This window comes from Carcharhinus amblyrhynchos, chromosome 30, assembly GCF_965287045.1.
Source record: "Carcharhinus amblyrhynchos chromosome 30, sCarAmb.v2.hapA, whole genome shotgun sequence".
Lineage (NCBI taxonomy): Eukaryota > Metazoa > Chordata > Chondrichthyes > Carcharhiniformes > Carcharhinidae > Carcharhinus > Carcharhinus amblyrhynchos.
The window spans coordinates 32,791,267-32,805,054 of record NC_137353.1 but is presented as its reverse complement, the minus strand read 5'-3'; the positions used below and the strand labels follow the sequence as shown (position 1 = coordinate 32,805,054).

Below are 13,788 nucleotides of genomic sequence, written 5' to 3'. Positions count from 1 at the left end.
TGCCTCACAGGTTCATTTCCGACCTCCGGTGACTATCTGTGTGGAGTTTGCACATTCTCCCCATGTCTGCATGGGTTTTCTCCAGGTGTTCCAGTTTCCTCCCACAATCCAAAGATGTGCAGGTTAGGTTGATTGGCTATGCTAAATTGCCTCTTAGTTTCAGGGAGATTATCAGGGTAAATACGTGGGGTTTTGGGGATTGGGTCTGGGTTGGATTGTTGTCAGTGCTGGCTCAATGGGCCAAATGGCTGCCTTCTGTACTGTGGGGAATCTAAGTTTCTACTGTGTACAGTATTGATCTCCTTATTAAAGGAAAAATGTAAATATGTTCAGAGAAGGTTTACTAGACTAATAGCTAGAATGGGCAGGTTGTGTTTTGAGGGATGGTTGGGCAGTTAAAGTGGGTATCCACTGGAGTTTAGAAGAGTAAGAGACAACTTTATTGCAACATGTAAAATCCTAAGAAGTCTTGCCAGGGTGGATGTGGAAAGGATGGTTCATCTTTTGGGAGATTCTAACAGTAGGGGTTACTGTTTAAAAATAAGGGTCACCCATTTAAACCAGAAATTAGAGGGCAGAGTCTTTGAAAACCTCTCCATCAAAACTTGATGGAAGCAGTGTTTGAGTATTTTAAAAACAGAGCTAGATAGATTCTAGATAAGCATGGGAGTAAAAGGTTATCAGGGGTAGGTGGGAATGTTGAGTTGAGGTTACAATCTGATCAGCCATTAACTCATTGAATGGTGGAGCACGTTTGAGGAGCTGAGTGGCCTACACCTGCTCCTAATTTGTATGTTTGTATGTTCATCAAGTAATTCCCCAAATAATTTCTTATATCCGCAATGCGCGTGATGGAATATTTTCCAAATCCATTTAATGTGCGTAAGTGGAGCTCGAAAAATAAGTTTGGCACCATCCAAGACAAAGCACCCTGCCTTGACCTACATCTTATCCACTACCTTAAACTATCCACCACTGGCATGTCATGGATGAAATGTGTAGCATCTATTAAATGCATTGCAGCAACTCACTTTGGCATCATTTCTGAATCCTGCAACCTCTAAAAGAAGGGAAAAGGTACAAGAAGCCACCACTTCCAAATTCCTCTCCAAGTCACACACCATCCTAATATGGAAATGTACTGTAGCTCTTCACAATTGCTAGGTAAAATTCCTGGAACTCCCTCGACAACAGCCCAGGGAGTACCTGCACCAAACAAACTGCAGCAATTTAAAATGATGGCTTACCATCACCTTCTCAATGCCAGTTAGAGATGGGCAGTAAAGGCTGGATGGCATTGCCAGTGACATTCACATTGTGTATAAATAAACAAAACTCAAATTCAACATTCATCAGATGCTGTCATGTAAGTGATAGAATAAAGTACTAGCTGCCCACACACATTGACCATAGAAATCCTGTTTCATGACAAATAGTCTTAGCTGAACAAAGAGCCAGAGACACAAATGAAATTGTGCCACAATTTCAACTTTATTACCAGATTCATAGATATAGTCTGAGCAGAATCTCAAAGACACGGATGACTAATATAATCATTTGCTGTAGAATTGAAGTATTAAAGGTACCCTTAAAGATCTGTGCACTCACACTAGTATATAACTAAATCACTGAAAAGAAACTGCTCTTACCCATTTTGAGTTAGCTGGCTAGGCCACTTTGATGTGAGGGTCATTCTCTTGCTTATAGCCTGGAGATCTTCTTTGTAAAGGTTAGTCTGCAGTTATTGCTGATGATTTGTTGAAGCACCAGTCCTTATATGCCCCTTTTCTGAGGCAAAAATGATTTGAATGAACTGCTCAAGCTGCTGACCATTGGTTGCAGATCTGGCAATCACTGGCCATTTGTTAAGATATGATCTCATCTTGCGATTATCTCTTCTTGCTAATTGTGAGATATGATCTGGTCTTGTGATAATTTCCTCTCTTTGTTGGTTGTTCATTCTATAATCGGCCTGACTTTGTAACTCTGTGGTCAAAACTTCTTACTTCTGTATTCCTGTAATTGCTACCACTGGCGTGTCATGGATGAAATGTGTAGCACCTACTAAATGCATTGCAGCAACTCACTTTGGCATCACTTCTGAATCCTGCAACCTCTAAAAGAAGGGAAAAGGTACAAGAAGCCACCACTTCCAAATTCCTCTCCAAATCACACACCATCCTGATATGGAAATGTATTGTAGTTCTTCATCATTGCTGGGTAAAATTCCTGGAACTCCCTCGACAACAGCACAGGGAGTACCCGCACCAAACAAACTGCGACTTAAGATGATGGCTTAGCATTACCTTTTCAATGCCAGTTAGAGATGGGCAATAAATGCTGGCTGGTGTTGTGAGGCACATCCAGGCATGTCTTGAAGCTAGCATACTAGTTGGACCATTTTTCCAATCATGTTCTGAATTAGGGCCTTAGCCGTAGTGTGTACATCTATAACCTGCAGTGGTGGCACAATCTGTGACCTGGGAAGCCCTGAGAAGAGGTTCACCCTGGTCTGAAGTAACTTAGCACAGCACTGTAGGCTTGAGAACAACATATAGAAGTTCTCAGGAGAAACACAGTAATAGAAGGAAGAATTATCTCTAAATATTAAATGTACATGTAAAAATTAATTACTATAAATATAGAATCATAGAATCCTACAGTGCAGAAGGAGGCCAATTGGCCCACCAAGTTTGCACCACCCACAATCCTACCCAGGGTCTATCTCCATAACTCCATGCATTTACCCTAGCTAGAGCCCCTGACACAAAGGGGCAATTTAGAATGGCCAACCCACCTAACCTGCACATCTTTGGATTGTGGGAGGAAACCCAAGCACCTGGAGGAAACCACAGCAGACACAGAGAGAACGTGCAAACTCCACACAGACAGCGACCCAAGCTGGAAGTTGAACCTGGGTCCTGGCGCTGTGAGGCAGCAGTGCTAACCACTGTGTCATTGTGCCGGCCCAATATGAATGTGCAAGAAGTCTAGTGTGTCTGCTATTTGAGTTTTGTAATTGAGAAGATGTTTGCTGATTTATTTAAAACAGTTCCTGGACTGCCACCTTTTGAACTAGGAGACCTCCTAGTTAGCTGGCTTCTCTTTTGGTATTATCATACCCTCTATGCCTCTCTCATTTCTTCTTTATTCTCATCTACTCCAAAGGAGGCATGGATTTCAGGCGTGGTTTTAGAAGTAATGGTAGGAATTCGGGCTGTCAGTTAGAGCCGCTAACTTTCCATTCGGGTAGTGTATCCTGAAAATTCTGTTGGGATCAAGACTTCTGCCCGTGTACTTGCATCCTAACAGCATTTGGAGAGAATTTCGGGGGACCTTCTCATGATACCTGGTAACACTTTCTTTGTGAACCTACACAAGGCTCTAAGATGTAAGTATATTATCTATTCCGTCTCTGTGGGACCTAAGATTTTCTGTCTCTCCCGCTTTCAGCCTGATGATGATCTAATCATCTCCCTCCAGAGAATGTGGGTATTACTTCAAGATTGTACCAAATGTGGGGGGAGGCACCTCTTTCAGTGAGTCACTCACCCTGACTATTCGCTGACCCTGTCTCAGTGATTTCAGCTATTCTGTATGTGTATTCCCTATAATTTAATCATAGCATGAAATTAATGTACTTGAAACCCTTCATTAAATCATGTCACATCAGCAAGTATTCTGCAAATTAAAAAGTTTTTTTTATTTTCTGCATACAAAATGGAGAATATTGTCCTTTTCCAAAATTTAAAAGTTTTTGGTGTCTGTTCAAGATGTCAAGAACCATCAGTCTGGAACATGAATGTAAAACATACAACTACCGAGCTTCAAAATAATGCTTGGATAGCAGAGAACAAAGCAGTAACATGAATTCAACTTATTATTTATTAATCTTGGCCCTGTTTATTGTTTACTGAATATTCTGTATTCTCCCTGTGTCACTGAGGTGTGCCTGTGCTCGGTATATGTGGTGTGCGATTTCTACCTTAATTAAACTAACGTATAATTAGTTTCTAAGGCCAACAGTGGGAATGCAATAATTGCTCAGTGCAATAGCGTTCAGCTGATGTTGCTACGACACCAAGGGAGAATTGTCGTAATTAACATTTTTAAGCTTCCAGGAAAGAATGTAAATGTCAGTTTGATTTAAAATTATCTTCACACTAGAATAGAATAGAAAATGTTATGTTTGGATTTTGTTGGAAACTACAGCTCAGAAATAGATTTCCAGTCCAACTGGCCTATGATGATGCTTCTGCTCCGTATATACCTTTGCCCACCCTACAAGAGCAGCTGTTAGACATCTAAATGCAGGAAGCAAATAACTTCCATCATAACACTATGAAACTTCTAGAGACTAAATTGGGTTGTGTACTTGTGGTTTTTGGGTATGACATGCATACCTGTTCAGAAATTAGAAATAAAATGAACACAATTTGATTTACAAGGTGCCATCTTGGTAAATGGGTTAGCACACTTAATGACCACTGGAACCAGGGATGATCATGATGCATATCAGTATACAATATGAATTAGAGGTCATTGCAGCAGTCTGCGCTCCCACTTGTTAGGGACCTGATCAGAAACTTCAAGGTATGTTGTGAAGTTAGGCTGGACCCCAACTATTTTTGATTTTGGCATTAACGTGAGCATAAGGTATTTCCCTCCAGGTGTTATTCTATTGAGCCACTAGAAAGCTTTTATTTAAAACAAACTTTATTTAACAATACAGTTTAACGATAACAAAAAGAATTAGCGTAACTTTTACTAATTGAAATACTTAAAACATGACAAGATACAATTCATAACTGCTAGGCTATCTCTGGTTCCAATTTAAGCAATATTCTTTATAGATGTAAATTCCTCCTGAAAATCAGTTTGCAAACAACCAGCTTACCATGCTGGTATATAAGCTACTGGTCCTCCAACCTCCAAACACCTCTGAGGAGAGATGCCTATTTTCTAGCAGGGCCCAAACTGCTTTCTGTAGAGAGAGAGAGAAAATAATATATACTTCTGGCAGATCCAAACAGACTGCTTTTTTTCTATAAGCTCAGCTCCACCTATTCACATGACTCTCTCTTGTTAAATCAACGTAATTAAACCCCACTTTGAAAGTCCAGTAGACAACCCAAAAAATAAACAAAACTGCATTAGTTCAGATTCAAACAAACACTCCAATATCTCGGGTCAATTATGCTTCTGCATTCTCAGCACGTGGGCCACCTAAAGTAGATAACTTGGCACTATGATCAGAGCTGAAGTCCTAAAACATTCCCTTCACAAGAACCATGGGCACAGTATTGTCACACACCGCAGCATTCAGGTGCCTGTTTCTGCTGAAATGAAAGTTATCACGTGGCTACCAGACACTACATCATGGTTTTTTTCATTCATTTGTGAGACATGGGCGTCGCTGGCTGGCCAGCATTTATTGCCCATTCCTAATTGCTCGAGGGCAGTTGAGAGTCAACAACATTGCTGTGGCTCTGGAGTCACACGTAGTAAGAAGTCTCACAACACCAGGTTAGAGTCCAACAGGTTTATTTGGTAGTAAACGCCACTAGCTTTTGGAACGCTGTTCCTTCATTAGGTGAGTCACTCACCTGTCAAAGGAACAGCGTTCCGAAAGCTAGTGGCGTTTACTACCAAATAAACCTGTTGGACTTTAACCTAGTATTATGAGACTTCTTAATGTGTTTACCCCAGTCCAACGCCGGCATCTCCACATCATCATACGTAGGCCAGGCCAGGTAAGGATAATAGATTTCCTTCCCAAGAATACATTAATGAACCAGATGGGTTTTTTTTTTACGACAATCGACAATGGTTTCATGGTCATCATTAGACTTTTAATTCCAGACTTTTTAAAATTGAATTCAAATTCCACCATCTGCCATGGTGGGATTCAGCTCCAGGTCCCCAGACTATTAGCTGAGATTCCGGATTAATAGTCTAACGATAATACCATTAGGCCATTGCCTCCCCTAATAGATTTCCTTGGATATGTTAACGCACATTCCGTGTTGGAATAGATGGACTTCAAGCTCTGTGTAACCCAAGTACCAAGCTGAACCTGGACTCCTCCATGTTCCCTATGTTGTGTCCAGGCTTTCTGGCAAGGTTTCAACTACATCAAACATTTAGCTGAGTATACCCATTAGTTACCTGATGAAATCATACATGCAGCATAATAGTGTCCAAACAACCTTTGACAAGCTGGCAGTTCCATCTTTGCTGTTTCTTTATCTTCCTTCTCTGACTGGGAAGGTTCCAGATCTTTCATATCTTAAATTGAAAAGTAACCAGGATTGGTTTCTGGTGAGGGGAGAGAAGGTAAGAGATGAGTGCATACACCATCTGCAACTTGTGAGCAAAAATAAACTTGTAAGATGAAGAAGAGAGGTAGATGATTGGATTTGCAGAGCTACTTATCAGTTCTCTCCAGAGTAACCAGTGGCCACGGCCTCAGCAATGCTCCTTTCAAGAAAATCAGCACTGTCTCCTCCGTGGAGGTCAAAACATGCAGGCACACTTATCTCCTGCCAGTTTTTTCTGCTCCCTCCTCATATTAGCAGCCATCTTCCCCTCCAAGAAAGAGAGAATTGCATCATTGAGTATTCTCCAATATGTTTGGGTAATGTGGCTTTTGTGGTTGCATATTTGCTGGTGCATGTGAGTTATAGGCCTTCAACAGTGCTAAATGTGTAAGCGTGAGATAGAGCATATGGGTGAAGGGTTGAGAATGTATTCTTATGAGCTTGTTAATTGATGGATGATGGAAGTGCAGTGAATTGAGCAATGGATGAGGCTACTGATCTAGTTGAAGGTTGAATTCCTTCATCTTGACAATTCATGACAGATTATTTAACTTCTTCCAGCTCTGCATCCATGTTCTTGGAACAACAGTACTGGCCTTGACCACCACTACTACTTTCCATTGCTGTGGATGACCTACTGCTACTACTCCCTGGAGATACACAGTGACTGTCCTTCCCTTCACATTTTGCTATTTCTAATACATTTTCAGAAGCTTAGTGCAGCTATCTCACATATTCAGCTATTTGTTGAAGTATCACTGCACAGATTCAGTTTTCAGATAACTCCTATCACTTCTTCCCGCCACAGTGCACCTCTTAGTTAAAAGATATAAATGTATTGCTAATTTAATGCAATTAAAGACACAGATTACTTTTGTACCATGATTTGCACAGGTACCTGAGGGGACTGTAAAATTCTGAAATGTTTATTGCGATTAAAAAAACTTGAAACATGCACTATAATTCAAGGGATTGTTAGCATTTGAGATGAGATCCTGTATCATCCTGCCCCCAAAATGTTTACCTTTGTTTAGCTGCTGACCATCCTGATTTTATTTTCAGCATTTTTTTCTCAGATTTCCGCAATTCTTAGTCTTCTCACCTCTGCCATTCAGGAGGATTTGCCTTATTATTTGAGCTTGATGCCATTCACAAGAATTTTCACTAATATTTAATAAACTTTTCATTTTTTTTGTCAGCTTTTTTTTTGGATTCTATCTTTTTTGGCCAGAATCTTGTGCTGCCATTGGTGGCAAGCTTGGAGGCAGGAAGGGCATTTTCTTAAGTGAGATGGTGGTAAAGCAGAATCTTGCCAGATTTCTGGGTGGAAATGCCAAGAGGTCAGAAACATCAACCTTCCCACCACACTGCCAATTGAGGCTACAGAATGGCAGTTTAATTACCTCATCCTGCTGCTGCTGGTATTAAACCAGTGGCACGTGGGCCTGTGGCGTGCCCAACAGGTTAAACTGTGTGGCCAGCTTGTCACTTCCAGGGAGTGGTACGTTGCCTAACTGAAGGATTGGATATTGGGAATGGGGACGAGGATGCCCACTGAAAGCCATCCCCTTGTCAATGCTGCTGACCCCCAACACCATAAAAAGAGCGTGAGAGAGGAGAACCCAGAGCTAGAGAGCAACACCTCAGACAGCAGGAGATAGGACCTGGGGACAGACCTATAAGAGCAGGAGAGAGAAGGACCTGGAGACAGAGTTATCCAGTCCAATCCTGTCTGTGACTCCATAGTGGATTGAACATGTCTGGAAAAAAAACTCGGTGTGATGTTACAGGAAAAGAGGTAGTTGATTTTTCAAGGCCATCTCAGTCTTTTGGCTAAGATGAAATGGCAGATCAAGCCCAGGATGGGTTGCAATCCCTCTTTTTGTCAGCTTGGATCTCGTTTGTCTGTCTCTTGTGGGGACCATGAATTGGATTCAATTTGTATTTGTGTTTTTTGGGAAAAAAAGAAAGAAAACAGGTAGCTGATTGGTTGGTGAATATTTTCCTCAATTATTCTTTCAAACTTCAGGTAATTTCAGTAATTGTAAGATTGTAATAGTAATAGTAAGGCTTGCTAATAGTAGTAAATCTTACTAGATTGGCCAGGGAATATTTCCTATCTTAACTAGGGAATTTCCATTGGACTAAGTACAATATTTAGTAAAATAATAAAAATATAAGCACAGGAAAGACTAGAGACATTATGACAGGTCAGGTGATGGGTGTCAGCTGAAAGTTGACACATGTCCTGGAACTGATGAATGAGAGAGCCTGGGTGAGAATGTATGTGGTAAGGAGGATGCAAAAGGCTTCAAGGGAACTTAGACAGGTTAAGGAAGTAAGCAAGAGCATGGTAGATGGAACAAAATATGAAAAATTGTGAAGTTATCCACTTTGGAAGAAGAAACAAAAATGCAGAGTGTTTGTTAAATGGTGAGAGTTTGAGAAGTGTTAATGTCCAAAGGGACCTTGTTCATAAGTCACTGAAAGCATGCAGGTGCAGCAAGTAATTAGGAAGACAGGTGTATGTTGGCTTTTATTGCAAAAGGATTTGAGCACATGAATAAGAATGTCTTGCTGGAATTGAGCCTTGGTGAGACATCACCTTGAGGTTTGTGCATAGTTTTGGTCTCCTTATTTAAGGAAGAATATACATGCCATAGATAGAGTGCAACAAAGGTTCACCAGAATGATTCCTGGGATATTGTTTTGTCCCATGAGGCAAGATGAAGAAGACAGGGACTATATTTATTAGAGATAAGAAGAATATGAGGTGATCTCATTGAAACTTACAAAATTCTTACATGGCTCAACAGGAGGGTATCACAGAATTGTCATGGCGCAAAAGGAGGCCATTTAGCCCATTGTATCTGCACCAGCTCTCCAAACAAGCAAAAGGTTTAGTGCCGTCTCCGTGCTTTTCCTGTTTCCTTGCACATTGTTTCTATTCAAACAATCATTTAATGCCCTCTTGGATGCCTAGACTGAATCTGCCTCCACCACACATTCAGCCAGTGCATTTCAGACCCAAATCACTCGTGTGAAGAAGGTTTTTCCCATTTCCCATTTGCTTCTTTTGCAAATCACTTTAAGTCTGTGCCATCTCATTCTTGATCCTTTTACAAGTGGGAACAATTTCTCCCTATCTACTCTGTCCAAACTCCTGATTGTCTTGATCTCTATTAAATCTCCTCTCAGCTTTCTCTCCAAGGAGAAGAGTTCCAACCTTTTCAATCTATCCTCATAACTAAGGTTTCTCATTCCAGCACTCTTTCCAATGCATTCACATCTTTCCTAGTGTGGCACCCAGAACAACATACAATATTTCCAGCTAAGGTCTAGCTAGTGTCTTGTATAAGTTCAGCATAACCTCTTCGCTCTTGTACTCTAAACCTCTACTAATAAAGCCAAGAATATTACTAACTGATCACTTCACTGTTCTGCCACATTCAATGATAAATGTGCATATACACCCAGGTCCCTCTGCTTCTGTATCCTTTTAAGAATTTTATCCCTTATGGTATATTGTATCTCCACGTTCTCGTACCAAAATGCATCACCTTGCACTTCTCTGCATTGAACTAGATCTGTCCACTCCACCAACTTGTCTATGTCCTTTTGAAGTCCTGTACTGTTCTCTTCAAAGTTTACAATACTTGTAAGTTTTGTGTTACTTGCAAACTTAGAATTGTCCCCTGCACACCAAGATCTAGATCTATCTATATATTTATAAATACACATAAGAAAAAGCAGTATCAGTTCCTGGGGAATATCATAAAAAGATTTCTTCCAACCTGAAAAATATCCATTTACCATTACTCTCTGCTTCCGGTTGTTCAGCCAATTTTGTACTCACATTGCTACTGTCTGTTTTATGAGCTATAACTTTTCACTCATGTCTGTTGTGTGGCACTGTATCAAATGCCTTGGAAAGTCCATGTATTCCACATCAAAAGCATTACACTCACTGATCCTTTCTATTACTCATGAAAAAATACCAGCAAGTTAGTTAAACTCAATTTCCTCTTTAGAAATCCATGCTGGCTCTTCCTAATCACCCCACATTTTTCCATGTGATTTCTAATGCTATCCTGAATAATTGTTTCTAGAAGCTTGCCCATCACTGATGTTAAAGTGACTGACCTGTAATTGCTGTGGCTGTCCTTACAACTTATTTTGAACAAAGCTGTAACATTTGCAGTTCAGTACACTGTCACCTGTGCTGAGATAGTGAAGACTGGAAGGTTACTGTCAGTGCCCCTGCAATTACTGTTCTCACTTTCTTCAAAATCTTGGGTGCACCTCACCCAGTCCAGGTGCCTTGTCAACTTTCAGTACAGACTTTCTATTCAACACTTCCTCCTTATCAATTTAGACCCTTCTAGGGATGGAGTTTCCTCATCTGTCACTATGTCCTGATGCCTGGGTAGAATGCAGCAAGGATTTTTTCCCCTGGCTGGGCAGGGTCTAGAACCAGAAGGGACAGTTTCAGAATTAGAGGTAGGTCATTTAGGACTGAGGTGAAGAAGAATTTCTTTACACAGTGATGAATCTTTGGAATTTTCTGTCTTAGAGGACTGTGGAGGCTCAGTCATTGAGCATATTCAAGACAGAGATCAATAGACTTTGCTATTAAAGATATAATGGGCTATGTGGATAATATGGGAGAATAGCATTGAGATAGATCAGACCTGACCTAGCTGAATGGCAATGCAGAGGCCGAATGGCCTACTTCTGCTTCTATTTTCTCTATTCTATGCCCCAGTGCCCCTGCAGCTTCCACCCCATGAATCCCAACACCCATATTACTCACCTGTGGCCTGGATCCGTCCGTAATCCTGGGATTCCGGTATCTGTCCTTCCAGCAATAGCCACAGACTCCGCAATGCTGCTGGCAAGCAGCTCCTGGTCCCTGATTGGCTAGCATCTCTTGGTAGGCAAAACTTTGTCCCTGATGTGATACCAGCAGAAGTCCAACCACTGGCCTTATCACTGCCTGGTGTATGGTTTGGTAGGACTTGCCAACAAAAAGTCAGTGAGTGTCTCTTGTTGGCTCTTCACCAGCAGGTGACACCTCACTATGTACATTTTAAATGAATCAGTCTGGACTCACCTCTCTTAATTTGGGAGGGAAAAGTAAACCAAAGCTGGAATCTTTTGTTCTGGAGTCTTTACTTTCAACCAGGTGTGGAAGTAGGAGTGATTTCCACTCAGGAATGGATCATATGTGATCTGGCATTTGGCAATTTGTTACATATTTACTTCAAGGAACTCGCCAATTCTCACAATGGGGGTAGACAGGAAGCTGTTCTACCCACTGTTACCTCATGGGGTTGAAGGTGGACACCGTATTTAAAGGCTTTCATCCTTGCCCAGCCATTCCTCCACCTTTTCCCATTAACATCCTCCACACAACTTGCAACGCCATCACCTGGTCACAAGAATAGACTGGCATTTATAGACACTCCCCAAATAGGACAAGACAGTAGTAGCTCACTGTAATCATGGAACAAGTCTACCTCGCCAGGTGCATGCAACTTATGTGCAGTAGTAAAAGTGAACATTCTAATTTCTCGCTGGCAGAAAGCTTAATTCCAGCGAAGTGGCCTGTTAATAAGCATACATGACATGCTATTGCATACAAAAGGGCTTCCCAACATTGTTCATCGGAAAGACCAACCCACCTTTAAAGAGCCAAAAACATAATTGTTAAAGTTCGTCCTGCTGTCAGGAAACGAATTATTGGCCTTGCACCAATTTAATTTTTCTTGCCTGCCAAACTTCCTGCTGCTGGCAAGACTGGAAGTTTATTAGTTTATTAATGTATTTATTTTTGCTAATGCAAAAAATGAGAAAGTAATAAACCAACAAACTAATACAATACCAAGACCTAATAATACAATAACAGATAATCCCTTTACAACAGTAGAGCTAATTGTAAGTTATCTTGCAATATTCCAAGGGCTTCATCTTCCAGGGTTTTTGCCATCAGAGTTACGCCTTCCCGGATCGCAACTCATTCATCCAAACATGCTATGGGTCTTCATGTGACTGAGGTGTAGCATATGTACTTGTGAAACACTAATCAATTTACATGCAGCAAGATCCCACAAATAGCAAGACAATAATGACATTATCCAATTTTTTGTTGTGAGATTTGCTGAGGGATACTTGTCAAGCCACGAATGGCAGAACTCCCCAGCTTTTGCACTAACTGAGATTGGAAAATGGCACCTTAACATTGATGCACCTGTTCAGTACTGCACCAAAATTCAGCTTAAATTATATGCCTCTGCAGGTTCCATAGGTGCAGACTCCTCTCCAGTATTTCACCTAACTGATACTTCATTATGTATGAGACTAGATAGCAAGTATTGACAGGATATTCCACTATGGAGACCCTCACCACTGAGCACAGCCTGCCTTTACCCAAAATGCCAGGTTGCTGGAAAATATTCAGCATTTAGAATCCAGGGTAGAATCTTCCAGTCTCACTAGCAGCAGGAAGTTCGAAGAACCCCTACTCTCAATCCTGAAAGAAGGGAATGCTGATGTTGACTACACTTCAAAAGTAATTACTTTGCTGAGAAGCACTTTGGGATGTTCTGCAGTTGATTAAATTGCTTTATAAATGCATTTTTATTTCTCCTTGCCCCAGCAATAGTTAGCACCTTCAGGAGAAAAATAAAATGAAAAGTTCAATAAAAAATTGCATGTAAGAAGAATCTTTCATCCTTTGACACAAATAAATAATCTGCACAATGAAGGAGTTTTATATATGAGTACTAGGCAGATGATTCCCAAGATTCTAATATGTTCTTCTCATGCCTCTGATTGTAGCTGAAGGAACATCCGGAGAAGGGGATTTATGTGAAAGATCTCTCCATGCACACCGTACATAGTGTCTCGGAGTGTGAGAAAATTATGGATATTGGCTGGGGAAATCGAGCTGTGGGATATACCCTCATGAACAAAGACTCATCACGTTCACATTCTATATTCACCATTCACTTGGAGATGTGCTCAATAGGTTAGTTATATCAGATGGACTGAATATTAATACTTTATTTGAAGTGGTTTATTTCTGAAATATTATTTAGTAAGATTCATTAGTCAGAACCTCTTCCAAAATTACATAATAATAAATAACATTTTCTCCCTTGTAACTGAAATCTTTTTCTCTTCTATTGTTTTCTCTTTGCGTTTTACTTGTATCCCTTCTGCACATTTCTGTTTGTGAGTCTCACTTTCCCCTCTGTTGTCATCCGTTTTTACAAAATGCACTTGCTCCTGCTCTCGTTCTTTTCACGATCTCTCTTTCCTTTATGAAATAGGATTGGGAAACGTACAACATCAAAAATAGCATTTACCATCACAGTACTGTGGGAATGAACATAAGAACATAAGAAATAGGAGCAGGAGTAGGCCATCTAGCCCTTCGAGCCTGCCCCGCCATTCAATAAGATCA

General features: G+C 40.7%; 1 protein-coding gene across 3 annotated transcripts in view; it reads left to right on the top strand.

The window, feature by feature from the left end:
• Positions 1-13,788, top strand: part of kif17 (kinesin family member 17) — a 73,633-nt gene that overhangs the window by 16,525 nt on the left and 43,320 nt on the right. For all 3 annotated transcript variants that reach the window (XM_080215278.1, XM_080215281.1, XM_080215277.1), the window contains exon 4: positions 13,161-13,350. In XM_080215278.1, coding sequence (XP_080071404.1) covers positions 13,161-13,350 — 190 coding nt within the window. The remainder of the gene's footprint in view (positions 1-13,160; positions 13,351-13,788) is intronic.